The sequence below is a fragment of the Halyomorpha halys genome, unplaced genomic scaffold (genome assembly GCF_000696795.3).
Source record: "Halyomorpha halys isolate HHAL.00 unplaced genomic scaffold, Hhal_1.1 Scaffold510.1, whole genome shotgun sequence".
Taxonomy (NCBI): domain Eukaryota; kingdom Metazoa; phylum Arthropoda; class Insecta; order Hemiptera; family Pentatomidae; genus Halyomorpha; species Halyomorpha halys.
In genome coordinates, this window is record NW_027115101.1 from 73,016 (window position 1) to 100,236 (window position 27,221).

General features: G+C 30.8%; 1 protein-coding gene across 1 annotated transcript in view; it reads left to right on the forward strand.

Moving 5' to 3' along the window:
• Positions 1 to 27,221, forward strand: part of Nlg4 (Neuroligin 4) — a gene marked incomplete at its 5' end in the record, with an annotated part of 166,285 nt that overhangs the window by 64,309 nt on the left and 74,755 nt on the right. Inside the window, 1 exon segment of the mRNA XM_014425412.2 lies at positions 17,211 to 17,362. Coding sequence (XP_014280898.1) covers positions 17,211 to 17,362 — 152 coding nt within the window.

Genomic DNA, 27,221 nt, shown 5'->3' on the forward strand with positions numbered 1-27,221 from the left:
GAGGGTTTGGGAAACATTTTTATTATAGACATTTTCCAAGGGTCAGGGAACTACTATAAATTTTAAAACAGATACAAGAAGTTTGGACCAACACTATTTTTGATAAGATTTTTTACATTTTAGGCAAAATTATTTTATGAAAAATATTGTAAATTTTATGTAACTATTTACTATTAATTTTAATAATAAAAGAAATAAAAATTTAAACCAAAAATCAATATGAAATAAATTAATTATAAGCCTGCTATTAGTGTTAAGTGATCTAAAATTAAAAGTTTTAAAAATTAATGAAATTGCGACAAAATAAGCAAGCTTATAGTTAATTAATATGATTTCCTATTGATATATTGTTTTATAGGGTGATTTGACTTGTAATTAATGACCGGGGCAGAATAGCCTGAAAAACGTTTTTAATAAATTGGATGTGAAGTGTAAGTTTATATTTAAGGTATGTTAAATTATTAATAATAATGTTGTTGTTAAAATTGTTACAAATGGATATTTCATAAAAGCTGTAAATTGTTAGATCGTCTTTGAGGATAGCTGAATCGGCCGAAACGTTGAACTGTTGATGATATAATAAAGAGTGTTGAGACGTAACATGGATACCAATTGATTTATTTAAACAATAAATAACAGTCTTAAGAAATTGAAAATATTACATATATAGATTTTTTTGATGGTTTGGATTCTGAAATTAATTCTTATTCTTTTCAAAATAGTAATTATGCTAGCATTAATCTGTATTTTAATTTAGCTCCAAGTATAAAACTAACCACTGTCATAACAACCATGGAAACCTATTTATATTTTCTAAAAGAACAGTTTGCACATGCGCCCTCAAGTTTGATGATAGTCGAATCAGTTTTGTAACAATCATTTTATTACCACACGTACATGTGTCCACGTGACTCTCTATTACCTTTTAAGACCTTATCTCTTATAGTTAAATATTTAGGTTTTTTGTATATTATATATCTATTTATCAAAATCCTGATTTCTGGAAATTCAACCAATATATGTTTACGTATATATAAACTTTTAATCTACTATTTATCATATCTTTAATATCTCTTGGTACTTCCTATTCTTACCTCTGAAAGTTTTCTTTACTTTATTGTTTTAACTCTTTGTTTGTAATATTTCTTGTGATATGTATTGAGAAAGACCAGCTTGGAAAAGAGAAAATTAAAATTAAATAAATTAAGTAAACATATAATTCTTTTAGCGGCGTATCGCACCTGATAATAGGTTTGTGACCAAAAAAGGTTCCACTCTAGGCAATAAGGTACCAGGTAAAGAGAGACCACCTGTGTATACCAGGCACAGTTATCTCCAGGACATAAAGAGCTAGGGATAATAGTGAAAAAGGAGGAGGACAATGTAGTGGCAGAGTAGGAGAAAGCCGGAGTGAGGTCAACAGGAAGAGTCAAGAGGTCCAAGAAGGTAGAGAAACGTTGGATACAGGAAGCACACTTAAGGCAGAGGAGGAATATCCACCTGACCGGCCCGCGGAGTGAAGAACGATTGCCGCCAAAGCTGGCAGACGCATCAAGATAAATAAGATCTTTAAGTTGTATTTTAAATGGCTAGTAGGATTGTTAAACTTATAGTCAATATGAATTACAAAAATCCCGACTGGTATTTCTCAATTCATAATATCGTAATTAAACTTTAAGTAAATAGATCTACCATGCTCTCTCATACTATTATTCTAGCTAATTTGTATATAATTGTCATTATATACAAATGCAACAAATACTTTACTTTTGTCGTGGTTGTCTAGTCTTAGGCGGCTCTCCAGCCTGATATCAACTTTACAGAAGGCCCTCGAAGAGGCGTATTCAATAGTAAGTATGGAAGAAAGAAACGGCCGTACCAGAGGATGAGCCCTGGACACTGACGTAGGTAGAGGAGTTCTAAGTAAGAGAGAGTCTAAGGTAGAGTAACAGTTCTAGTTACCCAGATGAAGCGGACGGACTACAACTGTCAAAGGAGCCAGCTTACTAGTTGCCGAGATGAAGCGGACAGACTGGAGCTGTGGAGAGACGGGAGCAACTACAATGTTTGCCGAGATGAAACGGATGGACCAGTGTAGCCGTTAAGGATTAGGTTACAATCTTAGTTGCCGAGATGAAGCGGACGGACTAAGATTGCTGTAGAGAAGGTAAGGAGATAGGCCATCATCTTAGGTGAACGTACAGAAAAACAACTCTTGTGAGAATACGATTTGCGATGAACTTTTCTATCTCAAGCAGCGTGTACGCCACCAGTAATATAATTAGGCCAGAGATCAAGGCTGCAGATCAAAGATCGATAAGGGGATTTAGAGCCCCTTTTTTATATGCCTAGTCCATGCGGCTGTGACCGAGAAGCGGTCGGTACATGTCTGCTTGAGATAGTTTCGCGCATTGTTTTGGTATGGTTTATTTATAATTTTATCGATATTGTTAAATATTCTGTACAGAAATTATTAAGATATAAAAATAACAATATGTCTTTACAAATAAAGCAATTTGTCAATTTGAGAGCTTCGGTGAGGCTCGAGGTGCTGCGCTCAGGTGGGTTTTGGCTGAACCTCGTGATCCTCCTCCCTCTCGCTACATTTTATAATTAAAATATCAGCATCTCACCTCATCATAATAGTATAGTAAAATGATAGAAAAAGAATTCCAATGATTAATTACAAATATTCACATCTATTACGCCAAAGCAAGGAGGTCCTGAATTAACTATATTTCATACATTTTCATACGGTTCCTATCAAGAACCGTTAGAGATACATAATACAAATATAAACATAAATATATGATTAAATAGATAAAATGCTGTCCTAGAACAACCGATCAGCCATAGAATAGCTGTAATAGCCGACACAGAGCAGTGGTAATATTTTATCGACTTCCATCTTTAAAAAAATTGGTTGTAAACACACATACTTAATTCCCCGATTAACTTTATATGACTGTGTTTTCTTTTTCTTTCATCTATTTTTTCGCCATAATAATCGATACAGCAAAAACATTAATAACATAAAATAAAAGTTATTATAAAAAGTTAGCGAACAATAGTATAACTTATCAGATACACGCAAGAGTGGTTTTAGAATTTCACAAGAGGAAATAATTGAGATTTTATCTTTTTTTTAGCAAATTCATGAAAGTGAAATTAATTAAACTTTTTAAAGCAAAAATACACTTCGTTCATTTTTATTTTTTAAATATTCTTGTATATTTACTTTTTCAATTTATTTATCTCGACGTCCGGAAATAATTTATGGTTTTATCTCCTCCCCCATACTACTTCTCTCTTGTATTATAAAATTATAAATTAACTATGAGATAAAGACTAAATCGTAAGCAACATCTCTCTCTTTCTTACTGAGAATAAATTTACAGCATTAATAAAAGATAATTGAACAACAACACATGCTATGAAAGCAAACTCCACGTATATAGCAACAAACAGAGTATGATAAAATCTACCGAAATCGAGATAACAGAAGGTTTGATTAGTATTGATTCCCTTAGGCACGGCATTGCTTTCTTGAGATTAGTTTTTATTTGTTTCAGGAATAAAAAGAGGTTAGACTATGAAAAATATAAATCATATCCTTCTCTGATGGATCTCCTCAATTCACCGGCTCTTTCCCTGCGACTAAAACTCTAGGTATATAAGAGTATACTGAGGCCGGCGCTACTCTATGGAGCAGCTCTGTTCACCACCTCTCACATGGCACCAAGAGACTCCTTTAGCGCTTTGAAGATTCAATGCTCAGGAAGATGGTGCGAACAACAGCGTGGTAGAAGACGAAACCACCAGATCTCTATACGCTATTGAATCTCCCGACTGTCACAGAATTCATAAATTCCCTGATCCCCTCCCAAATCCGCTCTTCCAAGCTCTGAATCCGGCGCCTCCTCCAGTGGGAAAGGACACGTCTTAGGCTAAGATCCACTTCAGAAGAAATGGCCTCAACACGTTCAACAGTCACGCAACCCACACTGCAAAACTTATAACACTAGACTCCTTAAAATGTAAATTTCTTTTTTTTTTTGTTTGTTATGATCTCCTCTTGTGAGATTGTGACATGTCGACCAACCTACTCACTATAATTGTCTGTTTGACCACCGCAACATTACCGATCTAGCCCGAACCAGATATTAATTCTTTCATTTTAAACTCCCTAACTATTCATACCTATTAGTTTCTAACCTTGTAAAAATGTTTTTAGAGTGCAACCAATGAGTAGTTTCTCTACATGTCTGTATCATACCATTATATAATCTTACTTCAAATTTGTTGTATTTCATGTACTGATGTAAATGTCAAAAAATAAATTTTTAAAAAATCTATATTTAATTCTTTAATTTTTCAAAAAGTCAAAACACTATTTTCTTCTTAATTGAATTGTGGAGTGTCGTCACTTTAGTGAGTACCTCTCTTCTACAGATTATATATAATGCAACGATATATCCTCCACATTGATATCCCAAGATGTCCACAACTTTGTCCAAACCGTAAAGCTTGCCCGAGAAGGTAGGCTTCAGGTTGCCAAGGAGGGCTCCTTGAGATAACCGTGTTATTAACGATCGCGCCCCGCCTTTCCTGCGGCAGTGGAAAACGGTTCAAGTCTAGTACCCTTCTCGTAGGTATTTTCATTAAGTGGTTAAAAAAAAACTAAATTAAAAAAAAAAATGATTAAATGGCTGGGTAAAACCAGAAATATTATGGTTTAACTATTTTTTTTTTAAAATACAAATCATCGTTCATAAAACAACGATTTAAAAGTTATTATAATCGATAAAACGCTTAAAAGTATTTCACAGTTTAATTTTGAAAATATTAAGTTCAGTAGTTTCAGAGAGATTAGATTTAATGCTTCGATCTCGTTTCTACGTGTCTTGTCTTGGAAATATTGTCCCTTGTATTGGAAAATCTTATATCTTGTCTCGAACAAGAGTTAAATTTATCTTCTCAGTTGAATAAATAGGTTTAAAATTTGTTAAAAAATTCAGTCTATAATGATGCCTCTACAATGATATTTTTTCTTTTATTGGAAATGTATATATCTTTGAAACGAGCATTACAAAACTATACACGTTTCTCATTTCTGTTCTTCTTAACTTGTTATCCTCCTAGTTCTCTGGGATATGCTCTGTCTAAAATAAGATATAGAGCTTTTAGAAGAAAAGTTTAGGGAAATCATATACATAATATTATTATGATAATAATTGATACATTCTGGCATCAAAGACAATATATGGATAGGATGGATCAGGAGCTGAATAGGATTCTGCAAAACGAAAAAAAAAAGTAATCAAGATCAAAAACAAAAGTTGATTCGTTCGAAAGATATTAATTGTTTTTTCTTTGGTAATAATGATTCTAAAATACTTTATATTTTTTTATATTTAAGACAATAACTAATATATGGGCGTATGAAAACCTTTCTCGGCCACTATTTTGAAACGATAGGGTAGTTAGTTGATCAGTTCCGATAATTATCTCATTATACTGGGATCTTATGAGCTCTGCTCTACCCCTCACACGTGGGGGATAGAGTGGGCGCAGGGATCCTCAGGTCGATTGGGTAAATATGACTATATAGGAGCGTAAATATGACTTGAGATTCTTTTATTTTTATCATTATTTTATTTTATTTATTTATTTTCTTGATGCACATAGTTTGATTATGTTCGTTTTCTTTATTCTTCAGTTTGTATATATTTTATTTATTTTTATGTGCTTTTTTTTTTCATTCTATTTTATTTTATTTTAGTAATAATGTGATCATTCATCACTATAACCTATTGCCCACAACGGTGTGGCAGATTGTAATATCTATCAATAAATAAAGTTTTAATTTTTGTCTAAAAAGTTGATTGCTTAATTACTAGATGTTAATTTAAGAATCGTTTCTTTAAATTTTGTCTCTTTAAATAAATCTTTAGGATAATTATCTGTATTTATTAGTGTTGTGGCTATATTGTGTATTTGCATATTGTGGCAAAACCTTTAATACAATTAACAAGTATACTTATTTTTCACTATAGGATATTATTTAACTTATTTTATTTTATATTAAAAAAAAAATCGTAAATAATTTTTAATCATTTTATCTAAGCTGTCCTATTTCTGAACATTTCTAAAAAAAAAAAAGAGGAAATTTTAACCTAAGTTGCTGTAGGTTATCGGAGATCCTGTTTTGTAGCTGTGCCTTCGCCTGCTAAACCAGAGAAAGGGTATCAGGTTTCAAGATTTAGATGGATTGCTCTCTTTTTCTTCAGCTCCTGGTAGCTGCTGTAATTCCCTACTACTGACCCAAGATATTTACCAGGATAATGTTTGAACGATCCTCTATGATCTAATGGTCTCTTAAAACATTGCTATGTACGTTCAAGTGAAAACTATTTGCGGTGTATTTTCTCTTAATAATAGTAACAATATAACGATATGTGTGGATATTACTACCACTGAACCTCATCCAAACTTTAACCTGCGAAATACAATCACACACTCCCACATAACGACTGCAATTTTTCTATATTTTTATGTGAACGAGAGTTACAAATTGTAATTCTTACTTCGCCACCTACCAGGCGCTGTACGAAGTACAACTTGTTACGTACTTGTATTATTTTGAGTTGTGACAGTTTTCTTCCAAACCGAAAATATGTTCTGGTCTATGACTCAGACTGTTAAGCGTTAGTTGATATGATGATTTCCACTCACAGTTAATTACGTTAAATGTTGTTGATATACTTTAAATTAGTACAGTAAATATTACGTTGTCACTACACTAGACTATTTCTCTTTTTCTCTCCATATACTTGTCTATATTCCGTATTCCTACATGCTTAACTACAAATCTCTGTTATATCTAGACAACGTAGAGTAGATAGCAAAAGTACCATTGCTCAGGAAGCCTTATGAAGTAAACTGAAGGGTGAACATTTGATATGAGTGTAAATCTCTAAATAGTTAATTCTTATAAAGTCTATAAATGGTTATTTCTAATTAAGCCCTAAAATGGTCAACTAGCATAAGAAAAACAAACGAGGATTGCGTTAGCTTCAAAGATAGGAAGGGTACCCTGGGAACTTAAATCTTAAAAAAACATTGTTATAAAGTGTTATTTGTGCGTTTGTCTAGTAAAGAAATAAGAGGAAATACAATCGTTGTTTTATTGTTTTTTTTATATATAAGATTTTATTATTTTCATTTTTTTCTTACATATTTTTTTTTCTAAAATTAAAATGAAATTAAATCTGTACCGCTACAACCCATGAAGGGTCAGGGGTTTAGTACTTTGTGAAGAAGTACTGTTACTAGACCAACGGTTGTGCAAGGAGGTGATTTGGTCAGAATCACGCTCTACCACCAGATTTTTACCCAATTGAGGATACCCAATTTAAGAGCCTGGGTGGACTCGAGGAGGGCTCCAGAACCGACAGGAATTGATTCACGGCTACAGAGTAACAGCATGAGGGGATTGAACGAGATGGCAGATACCCTAGCTAGGAAGGGATCAGAAATGATGCTAATTGGCCCTGAGCCATATTGCAACATATCTGGAAGTGCAATCAGGAATGTGGTTAACTCCTGGGAACAAAAAGAGAAGGAAACATACTGGACGCTGAAACCAGGTGTGAAACAATCCAAGCTCTTCATTAAAATATCAGAGGAAAAGGCAAAATTCTACCTTAACCTAACTAGAAATGAACTGAGGACGATAACAGGACTCCTCACGAATTATTGAACTTCATAAGAAGCATAGGATTCATATGAGATACCTAGTGGAAAGAGGGGTAACTCATAAAAGATCCAATTGGGTCGAAGTGAGGAAGGGATTCCCGACCCTCAGTGTAATAATAATAATAATAATACAGTGTAACAGAAAACAATTTTATAACATATTCAAAATAAAAAAATTACAATTTTAAAATATAAAAACGATTTACATAAATTTCTTTTCTATGTAAAAGTTTATACTAAATTATATTATTTTACGAACGCATTTCTGTTCTTAATTTTTTAAGAAAGATTTAAATATTTATAACCTGGGCTGTTCAGAATTTGTATGGTTTCCAAGAAATTTAGTTGTTTTGTTTACATCCTTGTACTTATTTTTTCATAAATATTGTTGTTTTATTTATATAGCCTACTGAATGTTACTAGGGAGAAACTTATCAGACATTATTATGCGAATCCACATCATAAAAAATATTAAATATATTTTGTAAGTTATGTGTAAACTTTGTTTTTCTCGAGATAATGTTGTAACAAAACATTTAGTATTAAAAGAAATTAAATATATTGATCAATAAGATAAAGATCGGATCGATTTAAGGACGTCTTTAATTTTATCTCAAGTTTTGGGTTACCAATGTAAAGTTGCTCTATATATATTTTTTACGAGTCTGAATAAGAATAATAAAAACTTTTACATCAATTGGTTCAGCTGTTACTCCTGTGAGGAGTAACTTGAAACAATTGCGAGTGACTGCTCAACTTTTTTGAATTACTAATACACAGAATATTGATTAGTCAGACAGTAGACAATGTTAAAAGAGATGAGAGAGAAGTAGCCGTCTAATTATTAACTATTAATTAGCTAGTCAAATAAATTTTTCCTTTCTTATTCCTGCCTTTTTGACCTAGTCAAGATCTAGTAGAAGACATGATGTAGGATTCCCAATGAGTCTAGAATAATTATTTCCACCATGATTTCAAACTGCTTCATCTCAACACCCAGTCTCTCCAAAAAATTACTTGTAAGAGAGATTCTTTCGTCTATCGCCCAATTCCTCTGTGTTCATTTCCTGTATGTAAGGAATACATTCAGTATCAATGTCCTCTTTCTCTGCCTGTGTCTTGACACTCTGATCCTGATCATTTCTTACGAATCTTTTTGAGATCTACTATTAATGCTTTGTTTTCAGTCGCACTAAACACAAGAATGCTTACAAACCTTACAGAGCCCTCTGTATGTAAGCAATTCACTTCTTTGAAACAAGGATACTTTTTCTTCTCGAGCAGTTTGATTATTTTCTACTTTATATTATTGTACTGGCATAAGCAAACCATTTTGGTTTCTAATCCTCAATTTAAAAAAATTAAACATTATTATAAAGAAGAAAAACTTTCTTCAACGAAAAAAGTTCCACTATTTTTTCAATATAATACAGCAAAAAATATTACGGACATATTACAGTTTATATGTTACTTTATCTACAAGCTAACGGAAAATTCTTTAGAAACCATTAAAGAGTGGTTTAGTTTCTTTGAAAAGAAATAAAGTATTTTGCAAATATTTTTTTAATATATTATAAATTGAATGGTGCAATATATATTGAAGAGTACTGAACTCATTACCAACCTACAGTTGTTGATAACTTTTATTATCTTCGCTAAAAAAATATTAATAAATGGATCTTCTACGTTTTGATTCTTTCATAAGCTTGTTGTTGTATATAATGGAATAAAATCTTCTCTCAGAAAAACCTTTTATAACAAATAGACCGAAAGATCAAAAGGCTTCTTTGTTTTGTCATCATGGCTAGAATAATCAAACAAGTTTTTCTTTGTAAAAACTAAATGTCCCATAAACCCATTAAATATAATAGATCCTTTTCGTTACATAGGTTATTCTATGTATTTACCCTTGTTAAATGTTATCAATTTTATTTATATATAACTCATGTAACACATAATTTTAAAGGCTACCTTATCAAACTGGAATTTCAAAGCAATAAAGTTGAGGATTGTGTAGTGCTTGTTTAGGGGCTCCATAAAATAACGCTTTCGACGAAAAGGTTTTAAATATTTATTCGACCTGGGCTTATACACAAAGCTTTAGGATGATCCGAAGGCCAAGATGTGCAACATTGATGCTGACCTAAATCAACCTATAGCTACACCCTACCTCAGCGGGTAGATAACCTTCAAATATGCATACAATCTGTGAAACCACCTAAATTTCAGACGTATTCTAGTATATTCTGATGTATCAACTATAAATTCGAATTGCTTTCATAATTTTTTGATGAAACTTAACTATATCATTATAATTTTGTATGAAATATTAAGCTTAAGTACCAGGTTACACTACACATTGCTGATTAAAGCTACAATCCTGGATTAGCGTGTCGGATTAACATATAACGAAACAGCAACATTTTTTTTTTGTTTGAGCGGGTTCATAAACGCGTTTACTAGTTGGTTGTAAAACGTTATAATTGCATTTACCAAATTCCCCTTTGGTAGAAAGATCGTTTGTTATTCCACCCATGCTTATTTAGCTTCCCTCCGTTGGAATAACGACGCAATTGTCAATTGAATTTTAGAAAGGGAGGTATGCTATACTTTGTCTGGAACGATATCGACTCAATATCTGTTTATGACAAAATTGTGTAGCGTTTTCAACGCTACAACGGCTAAACAATTTTCTGTTTCATTTTACTCCGATAAATATTTATTGCATTTGATATAATACACGTTTCGTCATTGCTGTACCCAAAAGATGATTTAAATTTTTATCATTATTTTTTTTACCTACTTCCTAATTTCTGAGTTAAAATATATATAAGATTTATATCTAAAACCTAAATATAAATTACATACAACTAACTTGGCACTTCCTTTGTCACATCGCATTTTTAGGAAGTGGGCTGGGTCTGCTGAAGGCGGAGGGTCCCAATATTGGTCCAGGAGCCGCTGGCCGGGGGAGGGGTACAAGTATGGGGAGGGACCGCTGCACTGGAGTTTCTGGAGTTAAATTAATTTTTTTTTTCATTACGAAATAATTAGGCCAAATTATATATTTTATAAGCTTGCAACTGAAATATTTCTCTTCCGGGGTACAAGTTAAAATGCTTAATTAGCCTCATAACCAATAGCGTGGTTCCCTTCTTCCGCATACTTTGTAATGATAGTATTAAAGAATTTTAGTACTAGTTTTTTTCTATTTAGTTGAATCGGTTTATACTATTTTGTTCAATTTAGATCAAATAAACTTTTAAATAATTTTTTCTTAATATTTTTAGTTTTTACTTTATTCCTATTACGCCAGAAATGTAAAATTTGAAATATATTTTGAACAATGACATATTCAGCTACTCTGGTTGTAATAGTAACCAGGAATGTCTATAACCTCCTATGATGTAGCCATTCTGTTAAACAATTTGTAATAATTTTCTATGGGTTTGTTGTAAAATTTAAATTTTGCTGTTGTGTCATTATACTTTGAAGAGCAGTGATATGATCTTAATTTTTAATAAGTCAATTATTTTTTTCTGTTCATTTACCTCGAAAATAATAGAGTATTGCACTGTTATAAGGGTCGTCGGATTGGGAGCATTTTGTATCCGTTTTATAACCTTTATATACATTAAACAATACCAGTAATGGGGGAGCAGGGGGTAATTCTATTCAAAATTCTACCATAAGGGTTTTTCCACTTCTCCGCAGTCTCTCTTACCTAAATTAGAGCACTGGAAATTCAGGTTTGCATTACCTTAGTGTTGCGTGAGCCTTTAGGGATTTTCAGCTCATAAGTTTAAAAATGAGAACATATTTAAAATTTGAAGGAAATATTGAAAAAATATTTTCACCACTTAACAAAATTAAATAGTGAAAATTCTGAAATATATCCCGTAATTTTTATTTCTCAAACTATACATACGTTTTATTATTTATTTCTAAGATATTTATTTTAAAAAAAATCTCTTTCATTATATATTTAACGGTACAATCACTACTTGAATAAATAATAATTTGAAATTCATTTATTTATTCATAAGTCGGAAACCATTAGCTTGTATATAAAAGTAAATATGAACAATAAACTTCGCTTTGAAATGTGTTTTTACAGTTCAGTATGGGTTTGTTTTATTTGCAAGATATAACAAAAATGAATAAAATAATAATAAATCTAGATACTCTATTTTTCCCATTTGTTTATTTACTTCCTGAAGGCTTAGAATAATGTATTCTTATGTTTATTAAATATGCATTATTACGGATATAGATTACACAATGTTATTATTATAATAATTAAAGGAATGTGGTTTATTTAAGAATTAAAACTATGAATGAAATTAAATCTATTTATTAATTACAAATCTTTTATATTATTTTTATAAAGTTATTTAATAAGTTTTATACCTTTTGCTTATGTTTTAGAAATATTTCCACTAATATATATAATAAAAAAAACTTAATCCATCTAAAAAATTAGTAAACTCGAACAAAATTAAGTAACCAGATGTATATCACATAATATAAAAATCAATATTGATTTTTACTACATTTCATTATTCTTTCTTCAATTTTCTTTATATAAATGTACCTGATTATAATTAAAGATTCCCATGTGAGACATAGAGAACGAGATTCCATCTTATAACGGAACGTCAATTTTAGGAAAGTAATATTTGGTTATGAAATTCCTTCTTTGCTAAACCTCCAGGAATTCCTGTTATATTGAATATTACCAAATACCTGAAGGTAAAAATATAGAAATCATTATTAAATATTAATTAAAAATTATTGTGGCTTCTTGCTAATAATTTTAATTTTTTTTATTCTTAGTTCTGATTAAGCATTGCTTTATGACTTTTTTAAATAATTGGGTTGCTTGGCTTATAAACGTCGGCCGCATTGATTTTTTTTTTTTTTCAATTTACTAATTTTTATATACTTCCTTTTTAAACGTTGATTGTTTAATTATTAGTGAGTCTTCCTTTCGTTAATGTTTATTATTTTGCAATCCTTCGCTACTTCATTGCTTGTTAAACTGCTTTTATAACATTTAGTTATTTGAAACAAACTATTGAAGAACCGCGAGCTTCAATATAATTTTGATTTAATTTTACTTTGTTTCGTTTTTCTCTCTCCCCTTCAATCAGTACTATTCAGGACCAAGTTCTATTCACGTTTATATTCCATTTATACTCATTATAAAAATAGTTAACCTACTTAATTAAATCAAAAGGTATTTTATTTTATACATTTGATGAACTAACGAGCTCCTATCGGTTCAAAATAAGTTCATTCTGGGTCTGATTAAAACTTTTCAACAGAATAACATTTTTATATGCTTAATTAATTAATACTTAACATCAAAGAAAATGAATTGAAAGATGTAGTAAACTTTCATGATAATCCTCTCTAAATTGTAAAGTATGTTTTTTTTACAGAATTAATTAGATAAATAAGGTTTGAGAAATTTATTACTTAAAATGTATTATTTATTTTTGATTAAAAAATAGTCAATACCTTGCTTTATCAAAGTTTCCCATCTTTGGGATTTATTACGCACCCCCCTCGACCATCTTCTCCAATCAGTAATCTACAGACAACTATATACAACTCTTTAGGATTAATACTGCTATTAAACATTATTTTATTTAAATACGAGGGTAAGTCAATTATTATCCGCAATATAGTTATGAAATTTTATTGTAATTAAATAGGAAACTTGCAAGTACATCATTTTTCGACATTGTCCCCTAGCTTTTCAACGCACTTGGTCCATCGTTTCCATGATACCCTCATAAGAGGTTTTCGGTTGAACTGCAAGCCAGGAATGCACCGCTTATTTCATTGCAATTAAGTGATAGTCAGAAAGGGGTTAAATTGGAACTATATGGAGGATGAGCGAGTACTAAAAAATTGAGTTTCCAGAGCGTTTCTGCAGCGTGGCGTTTGGTTCGAATGGTAGGCTTTAGCTTGGCAGTAAGCATCTTACTGTAACGTACACTGTTAATTGTTGTGCCCCTTTCCTCATAATATTCCAGTACTGGACCTTGTGAGTCCCAAAAAGCCGCAAGTATCAGTTTTCCTGCGGGCCGTAGGGTCTTGAACTTTTTTTTGCACGGTGAATTTGTTTCCACTCCATACTCAGCCGTTTACTCTCCGTGTCGTAATCATGGGTCCATGTTTTCTAATATCCCTGTCTTAGAAGTTCGTTACCATAGTAATACATATGTTTTTGGCAGGTGTCCTAGCGTGTTTGTTTATGCAACTGGGCAAGTTGTTTTGAGACCCATCTTGCACAAACTTTATGAAATCCAAGTCTGTTGTGGATGATTTCGTAGGCAGGACCGTTACTAATTTGAAGACGATGTGCCACTTCGTTAATAGTTACTTGTCTGTCTAAGGGTACTATTTCACGTGGATGTTCAAAGTTTTTTTTATTTGTGGCGGTAAACGGTTGTCCGTTCATTTCTTCATCGCGCATAACACTTGTGCGACCATTTTTGAATTTTTAATCCATTCGTAGACATTTCGTTGTAGCAAAACACTTCCCGTACTATATCGAAAGTCTTCGATGAATTTAGGCCCCTGATACGCCTTCCGACCACAAAAAACGGATCACTGAACGTTGCTCTTCTTTGGTGCAAATAGACAGCGGAGCAGTCACGATTAACAGCACGACAGCGTTAACAAAACTAACCTAGTAGCTTGAAACTTGCAAAGGCATAACAACAAATAAACAAAACATGCGTCAGCGACGCAAAACGACAGTGCTACTAACATAAAAAAATATAACTAAATTGCGGATAAATTCTTAATTTTACCCTCGTATATTAGGTTCTGCTTATTAAATACATTGTTCAGAATTTCAACCATCCATCTATTTATCTCTAATTAAAAAAATACTTTTTAATTGCTTACAATTATTGAAATTATTTTTTAATAACACTAAATTTCAAATATACATCCATAAAATCAAGCAATCAAAGTTATAAATTAAAACATCTATTTTTGGAATTCATCTATGTTGCACTGAGCTATGCTTACAATACCTGACTCTCTGATTTGTTTGTTCATATTATTTTTTAGCATAGATCTGTGAAAAATTGTGCTTTAAAACCCCTATCATAATTTTTAATACTTATTTAATAAAGTCACTGTGGATGCATTTGGGCTGTAGTGCTTTAGAAAAAAATAATGTTACAAGGTAATTTTTTTAATTAGTGATAAATGGATGAATAGTTAAAATGATGTAATATTTATGTTAGTAGAGGCTGATAAATTAAAATAAAATGATAATTAATTTCAGTGTATATCCTAATTATGGGATAAAAGCCAAAACCCAAAGGTCTTAAATATTTTTAATTTTCGATTTAAAAAAAAAATTTATGAATGAAATTTCACAAAGATAATTTATTGAATTATATTACTTCAGCTTCATAGCAAAATATCTTACTGAAAAACTTATCACTATTATTCTTACAATACTTTCGAAGAATACTAAATTATATATAGCCTTTTTAGAAACATCATAAAAATAATAAAATATTTCATTTTGATATTGTATATATAAATATTAAAGAATGGAAATTGGGGTAACTAGCCAATTAGTGTTTTATTGATTTTAATTAATAAGTATCATAATATTTTAAAGATATTTTTCGTAATATTTTTACTATAACAAGGAGTTTTTTTGAATAAATGTTTATTATAACTAATATAATTTCACTGTAAAGCATTTAAGTCTTAATAGAATTAGAAAATCCACACTTTATTGAATTTATTAATGTTAGATATCGATATTATTATTTTTTTTGTTAATTTATGGTGACCTAAAAATATCGACTATTAAATGTCTGAGGATTTAATTCTTAGACTTATATCATGAATGGTACGAGTGTTGGAAGTTTTTTTATTTATTACGTTTAAATACATTAGAAGATCGTATGTGTTTATATATTTATGTATTTGGTCAGTTATGTATATATGTATTTATTGAAGAGTATAAACGAGTTACCAGACAGACATGGTGGTTGATTGAGGTCAGAAGCCGCGGAAGCAGAAGAGATGCGGTCAGACCGGCCACGGTGTTCGACGTGAGCGACTTGCCGATCGAGGTCGAGCGTGTTCTGATTGGCCAAGTCGTCCTGATTGCTGCTTCTCTAGTCTTCAGCAACCTCCGCAGATCATACGGGCTATGGAGCTATTTTACAGCTGTCCACCTGCTTTTCGAGCTGTTTTATTTTTCTATTTTTATTTCTGTAACTTGGTAAAAGTAAGAGAAACACTTCAGTTATCTTATTGTTTCAATACCTGTGTATAAAATATGTGGGAGGGGTTAGTTCATTGGTTAGACAATGGACTACTAACTCTAAGGACCAAGGTTCGAATCCGACTGTGATAGATAATTATTATCTGTTACCTGTAGTCGCTGAGTCAATCCTGTGGGTTCGGGAGCTATCCAGCGTCCACTCAGTCTCATAAAGTTAGTATTCTTAATTAGGTAAAAGCGTGGCTATCGAGCGTGATTCTAACCTAATCACATTGCACAACCATTGGTTTAGTTTTGAATTGGAGTATTAGACGGAAAGTATGCGTTTTGAAGTCCCCGAGAGTTCAAATTGAAATTACAAATGTAAGGTTGGTATGTGCTTGGGATGTTATAGTTTTCGATGAAAATTGAATTGCTGAAAATGTCAAATCGATTTTTCACATTATTTCGATTTTGTCAATAATAGATCCAAAGATTTTAATTAAACTCTGTATCTCAATCTACGATAAAGTGATGTTTATCAACAGCTTAGTATTATTCATCTCTTTAAATAGTAAAATAGGACCTCAATGCCGAATTTTCAAAAAAGCTTCTACTAAAGTACGTTTAATTTTGTTTATATGAAATAATCAGCCATCTTTTATTATTAGTACTAATAAAAAAATATATAAATACTAACAAGGAAAAAATTTGATTTATAACTAAAGAAACTACCGCTCAAATCACTGGACCATCATATATAGGTGAAAGTGCCCAACCTCACAAAGTACACGGCTTATTATCTTTTGGTTAACTGTTATATTCTGGGCAAGAATGTATTCCATAATTGTTTAAATACCTTAAATAAGCAAAAAGCAACTGAATTATAAAAAAAGTAAAATTTTAATTTGATTTATTTGAAAAATTAATTATCTCTTATTGTTAACGGTAATAAACAATAGATAGATATAAAGTATGAAAGAATTAGGTAATAATTGTTTTTTCCATGGTAGTTATTACAATTTTCAGATTTTTGGATTTTTTCACTTACCTGAATGAAATATACAGTTAAGGAGGTTGTCATCATGATTAAATTCACAAAGATTAAATTCATTTTAAGATTGTAAGCGAAAGTTGAATGATGAACTTTCTAAATATTCTTTTATCAAAACTTAATTTTTATGCTTTCTTTTTGCAGAGGATGGGCACAGTGCACGGAGAAGAGCTGCCATATGTACTGGGTGCACCACTAGTCGATGGCTTCAGTCACTTCCCGAAGAACTACACCAAGTCCGAAGTCGCTCTCTCTGAAGCCTTCATCATGTATATCTCCAACTTCGCTAAAACAGGGTAAGTGGATTCTCGTACGTATTTATTGTTGCAATGGAAATTTGATTGAGATGATTATTATCTGTTGCGTAGATAACTATCAATATTAATTTTTCCGGTCATCTAATTGATTTAATTTACCAGTATCCTTACTTAATTACTGAGTATAATTAAAAATTATAAATTAGTTAATTACTGAATATAATTAAATTTATCATCTAACTAAGAATGTAACTGCTGGTTCACCTCAACACGGTTTTGAACCTTACCATCTCAGATTTCCTTCAAATTTTGTGTTGTACAAAGAGTTGTACAGATATAAGAGAAGCTTCCTGAGCTTTCATTTATATTTGTTTAGCCCATTTTTTACGATTTAGTTGCTCTTTTATTCAAAAACAAGTTGACATTCGGTGAAATTTCACATTTTCCGAAGTTTATTCATACACAACAGCTTTGGACACAAATTTAAGAAAATCTAATTAATTAATTTAATAAAATATATTTGTTCATCCTGTATTTTGGAAGCTTTTAAAAAATAAAATAAAAATTTAGTTTAGAATTAATAAATCTGTAAATATTGCAACGCGGTAGTGATAATATAGTTTATGATCAACATCTATTACTGAGAGTCTTAATATGGTGTTTATTTATTTTTTCAAATTTCATTTATATCCATTATACATCTTTATATTCACTATTAAGATCGCTTTAGATTATTCTATTATTTCTACTTTCACTTTCCTATGTATCGCACATAAATAGTAAGGAAAACATTGCGGTTGATCAGCGCAACGCACCAGATTTTTCTCTGGACAACTCATATAGATGAAAGATACCATCTATTTTGTCATGAATAACTTTCAAATTTAGTCAAGTATAGGAAACGTTGTTCATTTAATGGACCTCTATTAAATTAGAGTAACTGCGAGTATACAGTTCACCAGAAACAGCAACCTCGAGTCATTAAAAAAAAATTACGTACATAATACAAAAAAAAATATATAAATTAAACCTCTTAGTTTATCTTTTTCCTTTCACTTCTATTTCTCTTCGGTAAAAAACGTTAATGATAAACATGATAACGAACATGATAAACCAAGACATTGTACAAAGTCCAACACACTGTATCTTTGCTAATAACGTACGATTACGTTCATTTTATTTATTTATTTTTTTTAGGTGAAAGAGAAATTTAATTTTCTTTTAAAAGACCACAGAATTATATGATTAATAGTAAAATATACATATTTTTATTTATTTGCTATATTTTTTTCATTACTAGTTTTTCTTATTTTTTTTCTGCAATTTAATCTATGCAGAGAAAACCCAAAGGCTTAAAGAAGAAATAATCGAGGCAAAATCTGTCCAACCATATTTTTAAAGATATAATACTATCTAATAATCTCTAGGATAGTTTTATATCTATGATAAAATGAAAAGAATATTTTAACCGAAAGGTGGTATATTTTTTTAGATGAAAAAGATATAAAGTAAAACCTTCTATAGCTGGTTTCGCACGTCTCACTTTTTTTTTTTATATTTACATAATAAATACGAAATTGTGTTTAATAACCTCGTTACAAAGTGAAACCTGAGTAAAGATAGATAGCGCAAAGGATAAACCAGCTTTGGTAGTATTATTTTTTTTGCCCTATAAAAACTAGGAGATTACTACTGAATGGCACCAATTTGTGAAATATTCAATTAGTAGAAAATATTTCATGTACTCTGCTATCTTTCAATTAAATTCATCCACCATTTTAGTAATGGATCTTGCATTTTTTCTTCATTATATGGATTAAAGATATGTTTTGTATTCAGTATTCTTGATATTTAATATATAAATTTAAATAATAATAAGTTTCTATTATTTATGATTTATTATATAATAATAGAATCCGCTACATTGAAGGGCGTTGTGTAATGGTGCTCTTAATATCCATTAATACCATATATACAATCTAAAATGAAGAAAAAAATATATTTAATGACACAATATGAGTAATTAAATTAAAAATACACTAGTTTTAATATTAACACAATATAATAATAAATTTGCAGAATTAATCACACTACACACGGTAAAAAACCTTAAATTTTAGTAAAAGTAAATAATTCCAAGTTAACACGCATTCATACAGTATTTCCGTCTTTCTTGGGAACTTCTTTAATTTTGATTAATTAATTTAGTCAAAACATAACTCTAAATTGTATATTTTTGTAAAACAATGATCTTTAATGACCCTGTAAGCTATTAAAATTTAAGAAACAAGCAACAAGAAAATAATGAGAAGCATGTTATGCCATGTACTGTCTCTCATGATTTAGTCGGGATGCCAGGATAATCGCTGAAGGCAATTAATTAATTTATATTGAGTCCCACAAAACTATTATTATTATTGGATTCTTTTCCAAATGCATTTTATGTGTTTACCAGTTACCAATGAAATACTTTTACTTTTATATACCTTATTCTTTGAATAATTTTATTGTTATCATTGAAAAAATATAATAAGAGGTGGTATTGGGTAATATAATAGAATATAAACTATATTGACATAAAATGAATGAAATAATCCAGATAATTGGTTTGCCATAAAGTATTGTCTACAATATGAATTTTTTTTATTTATTTTTTATTTTCTTACGTCTGCCCAAGACTCCCGTTGGAGTCCTACACTGCGGTGATTATGGTTATGAATTGTTACCTAATGTATCTAAATAGCTTCTGATTTGAATTATTCATGTCGTGAGGTGTAGTAACTTAGGTTTTGTCGTAGCTCCGTGTATTGTAGCCGTTGAGTTCCATTTCTGAAAAGCACTTCTGAGGACCTCTTCTCTAGCCCGTCTTCTTACTTTGTATCTCTACCGCTTCTTCTTCAATCTTCTGTCTCCGCCCCCACTTGTTCCAAAAAAGGGGCGTTGCCTTTTGGGAATCTTATTTCCACATTGGCTATCATGTCTCCACTAGGTGAACGTCTATCCTAGGTCCTGAGAGGGGGTGGGAAACAGAAATGATCGCTTCTGGTCTTTATCTGTCTTAAAACCTCTTACAACAAGTGTGAAAAACTGGTATAGAAGACAATATAATAATATGGGATACAAGCACGGGTGCCCCTGTATGTGTTGACAGGAGTACCTGGGGAATAGGTTTCCTCGCAGATGTGGCTAAATCATATAACGACATTTACCATATTGTATTTGTCGGAATGTTAAAACCTCGATACATAGCAGGAATAAATTAATTAATTTAACAATTAGAGCTCATTATGATATTGGTGCGTGATTGGAACCTAAAACAGATTGTAGTTCCCTAAAAAATTTTCCAGGATAAAAAAAATTACCGACCTAGAATTTACTAGGCCAAATTCAATTTTAAGTTGCTGTATATATATATATATATATATATATTTTATTATTATCCCCTATTTCCTTTAAAAATAAAATAGAATTTATTACGATAGATGAAATATTTTCTGATATTTACAATTTTGTTTATAGTAATAAATGAAATATCGTCCGGGTGCAGTCAAATAAAACTCAGATATATTTTAAAATAGTCGTAACTATTTGAGTTTTATTTGACCACAACCGAACTATATAGCATTTATTAATACACACGGTCAATCGTCGATCTTCCAGTATTTTTTTATGATATTTGTTTTTAAATTGTATGATAGGTCGTTAAAATATTTTACTCCAATGTGATAGCAATTGCTTTGCATTAGAACAGTACATATTTGTTGCTATACTTTGAACAATAATTTTTCCTGAAAACTTGAGCGAATGTTAAAATTTATTGTCTGTGCTATTTTAGCGACAATTTAAAATCTGTGGGTAGCTTGCTGAAGTATAAATAGCCCAATAATTATTAACCAACAATCTGATACCAACTTTTATCAACCGGATTCAATTAACCCACCCCTGCATTAATAAGCTCCTGTTTTTCAATAGCTCCGCGATAAAATGAACGATAAATATATATTGGATTCTGAAATAAATTTATAATTAAATCTACGACATGAACTCAATACTGATTCTGAAATAAGGTTCTATATTGTGTTAATAACGGTAGCCTGGAATTGAATGAGACTTGTATTAAAAAAAAAAAAAAAAGCTGTGGCTATAACTGGCCAGCTCCACAATAAATAGCCGATGACGGACGTTGTCTGAGCCCACACCGCCTGGAAAATAATTGGAAAAACAAAACAATAAGTTTCAATCTCCCGTCTAGTTAATTATTGAAAAGACCTTTAGAAATTGATTTATAACTTTATTTCCTGACTGATTATACTATAAATTAAATTTAGTATTAAGTTATCATAAAAATTGCCAGACTGTTTATCCCTTAAAAATTATTTTAATCGCATCCGTTGTTAAAACAAATCAGAAACTTTTTTATGTTTGTGTACATATGGACACGTTCTACAACTAAGCCTTTTAAAAGGCTAACTATTTAAAGCCTTTTATTTTTTTTCACTCACGATAATGAATCCAATTATTTGTGAACCTTATGTACATTTTTAGAAATATTTGCAATATTGATGAAAATCTCTATTTCAATTTGTAAATCGCCAAACAGGTTATCATTTTCGTTTTATATGGCTAATAAATATTTTTTTAAATTTATTTATTTAATGAAATTTACAGCTGTACATAGATATATTTACAGAGGCTATTTTTCATGCCTTTGTAAATATATTTAGAGGAAAATCGACTTATTGATAGAACTCTATAATCTTAGATTATCAGGAACTGAAAAGGAAAAAAAAGTTACAAACAAGTGGGCTTGGATGGTTGGGAAATTTGTCATGAAAGGAAGGATTGATATCTGGTTCTGGCCAAATCAGCAACAAATGGAACACTGGAGACTTTATGGCTGATTTTATTATTGATTTTGCATTAAAGGAAGGATGAGATACGAGAGGAATTCAATGGTTTAGTTGAGTCCCAAAGCTCAACTCCTTAAGTCCAAAAAGGCCTATAAAATAAAATTAGAACTGACATCTAACAGTACAAGTGTTCAAGAGAAGAAAATGAGCAGTTATTTCACCCTATTTTTTTTTTTTTTTTGGCTGAAAACTTTTTATAATTACTAGTAAAAATTGATAATGTGCCCCGAATAGATAGGGGGAATACAAAATCGCTTCTGTTTCATAACGTAAAAAAAAATAATAATTTTTTATTCAGCGCTCCATATTTTTAAAACTACCTACATAATAGAAAACCTAAAAAAACTTCATTTGAAGTAGAGTAGATCTACTAAAATGTGAGCCTTTACAGCTCTAATTTACCTTCTATAATTTCCGAGATACAGTTCTTTTAAAACCATTTCATAAAAAATGTACCGAAAACCATTAGTGATTTTTTAAAAATTCTTAGGAACCTCCTTTATTATTAAATTTATACAATACATACATACAAATGCATAATATAAATTAAAATAATTAGTGAATTTATTGTCCGAGATTTATATTTCAGTAATCATGACATGTACAGATGTCTAGGAGCACTAATATTAAAGCTAATTTAACGTGCTATAAAGTTGGTTATTACGTATATTTTCGTGGGAGTAGTAGTTTGTTTGGTTGGTTGTTTAGTGGCACCAAACTTCATTGGTCATCAACGCCATTTATATTTTATTTAATTTTGCGAATATTTGTTAAATTTTATTTTATTCATTTTTTGATTTGATTATTTTTAATTTTTTATTTTTTTATTTTTTTTATTATTATTATTTTTTTTTTTTCTTCCGATCAAGTTATATTTTTGTCAGTAAATTTTGTGACTTCATACAACATACAACCCTGACGAAGATAAACGTTATAAACTAACCACTACATTATAGTATATTAAACTATCTTTAATTTGATTGCTAACCTATATTTGCGTTCAATGGTTCCTGAGATATAGATTTTCATAAATTAAATATTTAAACTTTTTAACGTAAATAACTCATTAGGGATAATATTTCAGCAAATTCACTCTTATTTAAATATTGTTCTCTTAAATTTTCTAGTGTTGTTGGTAGTTTTTAAGATATAGAGCTCCGAATGAAAAATTAATTATATTAAAGGTTTTGAAACAGCCGCCATGTTTTATCCCCCTTACTTTACTTGACAATCATCAATTTTGACTTCTAATTAATAAAATTATACTTAGTTTTCGTTAAATTGGTCAAAAATTGGGGTGAAATAACTTTCTTCTTTACCACCGGGCTCTTGTAGTAGCTCAGTCCTGTACGGCTCTCTTTTTAGGATTTTCGATAGAATAATTTTATCCCGTATTTATGACCGTTGTGGGGCCATTATTTGTATCTTAATAAAGCCTGGTATCATTCACCATTTGTCATCCTAATCTGAGAGATGGCTTGGTATAATTGTAAGGGTAATTACCTTTTGAAGATATTACCGATCCCACCTGGACTTTCAAGTTGAGTTCAAGTCGTTTGCATAATTGTTTCACAAACTTGGGTTGACTATAATGTGTCGCTGCGGCAGTTGTTAGTATTCTCCTCCTATCCCAGCGAGGAAGTTACTTCTCTTAACAATTCCTGTCACTCTGAGTTCAACTGAACTCATTGACTATAGAATTTTCTTGAGTTCCAAGTCTTCTATGGAAGATATGTCACTAATTTTAGTACCATTCAAATGTTTTAGTTAAAAATGAAAAAACAAAATTAGGCTCCGAATAATCTCTGGAAATTCTGAAAACATAAAGTTAAATATTTTAAAAATGTGTATATTTTTATTTAAAACCCAATTTAAGATATGAGATTAATTTATATTTTATGTCCATGATAAATAGATTTTTTTTTTTGTAAAATTTTATTATTAATATTAATCCTTACAATTCAAAATCCTTCGTAAAATCCTCAATGCTCCTTACTTTATCACAAATAAAATCATCCATAAAGACCTTAATGTTCAATATGTAACCGATCTAGCCCAAACTAGATATCATTCTTACCATTATAAACTCCCTAACCACCCAAAACCACTAGTTTCTAACCTTGCTTCCTCTTCCATTCTCCGAGGCGCCTGAAAAGAAGATGACCACGAACCCTAAAGTAAAACGTCATTATAGTGGTACCAACTAGATAGTTTCTCTACGCCTGATTCACTCCATTTTAACTGAGATCAAATTTACTTTAATACATTATAATGTACCATTATAAATAGCAATAAATAAATAAAAAAATTATCAATATTAAAAATCTACGAAACTTAATGGGACAAATCTAACAATAAAGATATAAAATAAAAAAGTAATAAATAAAACAATAAACGTACATCACCTGTAAAAATAAGTAAATCAATATACTTACAAGGAGAGTGGAAAAACGATGTGGAACCCAGCTATATTGAATTTCTAAATACAAAGCATGGTACAAGAGCCGGGATGATAAAAAGGGTGTCATTTCACCCCAATTTATGAATACTTTAATGAAAACCATGTATAATTACTAGTCGAAATTGATGTTTCTGCCAAGTATATGTATGGTCCTAAAACTAACCTACATATAAGAATAACAAAAACAAAAAAAAAAAATAGAATATTATTTGATTAGAATATATGATGAGCTGAGGACACTATAGTTCACCGTTCTGAAACTGGGAGCTTTAATTGTACAATATGAACGGTTCTCCGTTTCTTTGGTTTCTGGAGACTTTCAATGGTAACCACCTCCTGATAACCTCCCGAATTACTTCCACCATAAATGGTCCCTCACAACGTTGCAACTCCTCACCCCGATTAGAACTTAGCTTACGGTATACTATGGTCCCGATTTTTACAGCTTCCGTGGTATCGCGGACGTGTAAATTTTCCCGAGTCGCCATTTTGCTTTTCTCAATTTTTATCCTACCGCGTTCCTTGTCCCATAATTTCCTCAGTTATATTATATTATTAATAATGTCCTCCTTGTTCACAGTTGTGGCCCTGCATTCCAGTTATTTTTTCTTTCTATACTTTATTTATTTTTAAATAATTTTTCCCGAATAATTCTCAAAATATCTTTTCTTTTTTCCCCCCTATTTTACAAACATAGAATAAAATTAAATTTGTAATTTTTTTAAATTATTTATATAATGTAATTTACAACTGTAGAAATAATACAATAGGTAAATATGTAGTATATTTCATATACACTTGAAAATCTTGGGAAGGAACCACCCATTGGTGGTACTTCAAACATTAATTTAAATTACAAGGTCCCGTGGCCATCTTCTTTTCAGACGCCTCGGAGGATTATCAGGGATTGTTGAGGATGGGTTTTGGGTCAAATCTGCAACGAATGAGATGTTAAGGTCTTTATGAATGAGTTTATTTGTGACGTAATAAGGAGCATCAAGGATTTTACTTAGGATTTTGGACTGTAACGATTGGATGCGGGAAGAATTTGATGGTTCGGTGGAGCCCCAGAGCTCAATTCCATATGTCCAACTCGGTCTGATTAATGTTGTGTATATTAATATTTTGTAGTGAATGGGAAGTTTAGAGCGTTTGTCAAGTAAGTGTTGTAGCAATCGGAATCTACGAGCAGTTTCTTGTCGTTTCAGTCTTGTGTGTGGATTCAAAGTAAGTCTCTTGTCAAGATGGAGTCCTAAGTATTGAATCTGTTCAACAGGCATTAATGGTGTATTTAGAAAGGATACTGTAGGACAGGAGGTCAGAGGTTTACGACGGAGAGTAAAGGTGATCTGGTGGGATTTGTCAGGATTTATTTTGATTCTCCAGTTTTTACACCATTCTTCAATAGATGTTATGTTTGCCTGTAGTGTTTGTGAAGCATTAGTTGGGTCGTTGTTTACAGAAAGTATACATGTGTCATCAGCGTAAAAAAAATTGTAATTTAAACAACAAACATTATAAATAAAGTAACAACATATACAAATGAATATCTAAAAATTGTATTTTCGCACTTAAGTACTACTTAATTAAAATCTTTAAAAAAACAATCGCCTACACGGATGTAACTTTGTGATCAGGATTTTAAAGCTATCTAAAAATAAAATTAGCCAATTTAATTACTGTTGTATGTCTATTCGTCATAGTTTAGCCATTAGTAATGTTTTCATAGTATTGTTGCCTAATTATGAAATTCGGAACGGTTGTTAAATCTCAATTTAGTTTCCCGAAGATCTAAGAGGCTTTGCTGTGACAAGGTCTCCTTCGAGGGTCGCTCCTCCCGGCGAAGAAAATGTTTTGCCAGGCCGGTTCGGTAATGGCGGTCCTGTTTATTTTATCAGGCCAGTCAGAAAGTGGCTGAGGGTGCTTTGGCCCCCAGCCTCTGGCCAAAAAGTTCCTCCATCACACTTAACTCTTTCATGTCCACCCGAAAAAAAGATTCGAGTATAAAAGAAAAAAGAAAGATAATGTTCATCCTAACAATAAGAAACCAGCATCAAAAAGTTTTCATTTCTTGAGTATAGGGTTCGTCCATCGTTTTTATTCGAATAGCTCAAGTGTTCTTGAAAGAATGTGTAGTTTACATGCGTTTACGCTTTTGTTTTAATTTTGCATTTTCGAGGTTATATTTGAGGTCAAGAAACATTTTATATGATTATATAAAATATCATATGTTGCATTGTATAAAATATTTCATTACATAGAATATTATATATTTCATTGTATAAAATATAATATAAGTTAAAAAAGTAGATAACTATATTATATTGTTGAAAATAGCAACTTTGTTACTACTTTAAACAATTGAACCCCATGTGTTTACTAAAAATATTAACTAATAATAGTTTTGTCACATACAAATCTACATCTCTCATTACCTTACATTTGTTTCATCACTCTGCCCTACTATTCTCTATTTTCACATATTCAGTCTTAGCCACATAAGTTATATTTTATTATATAAAATATT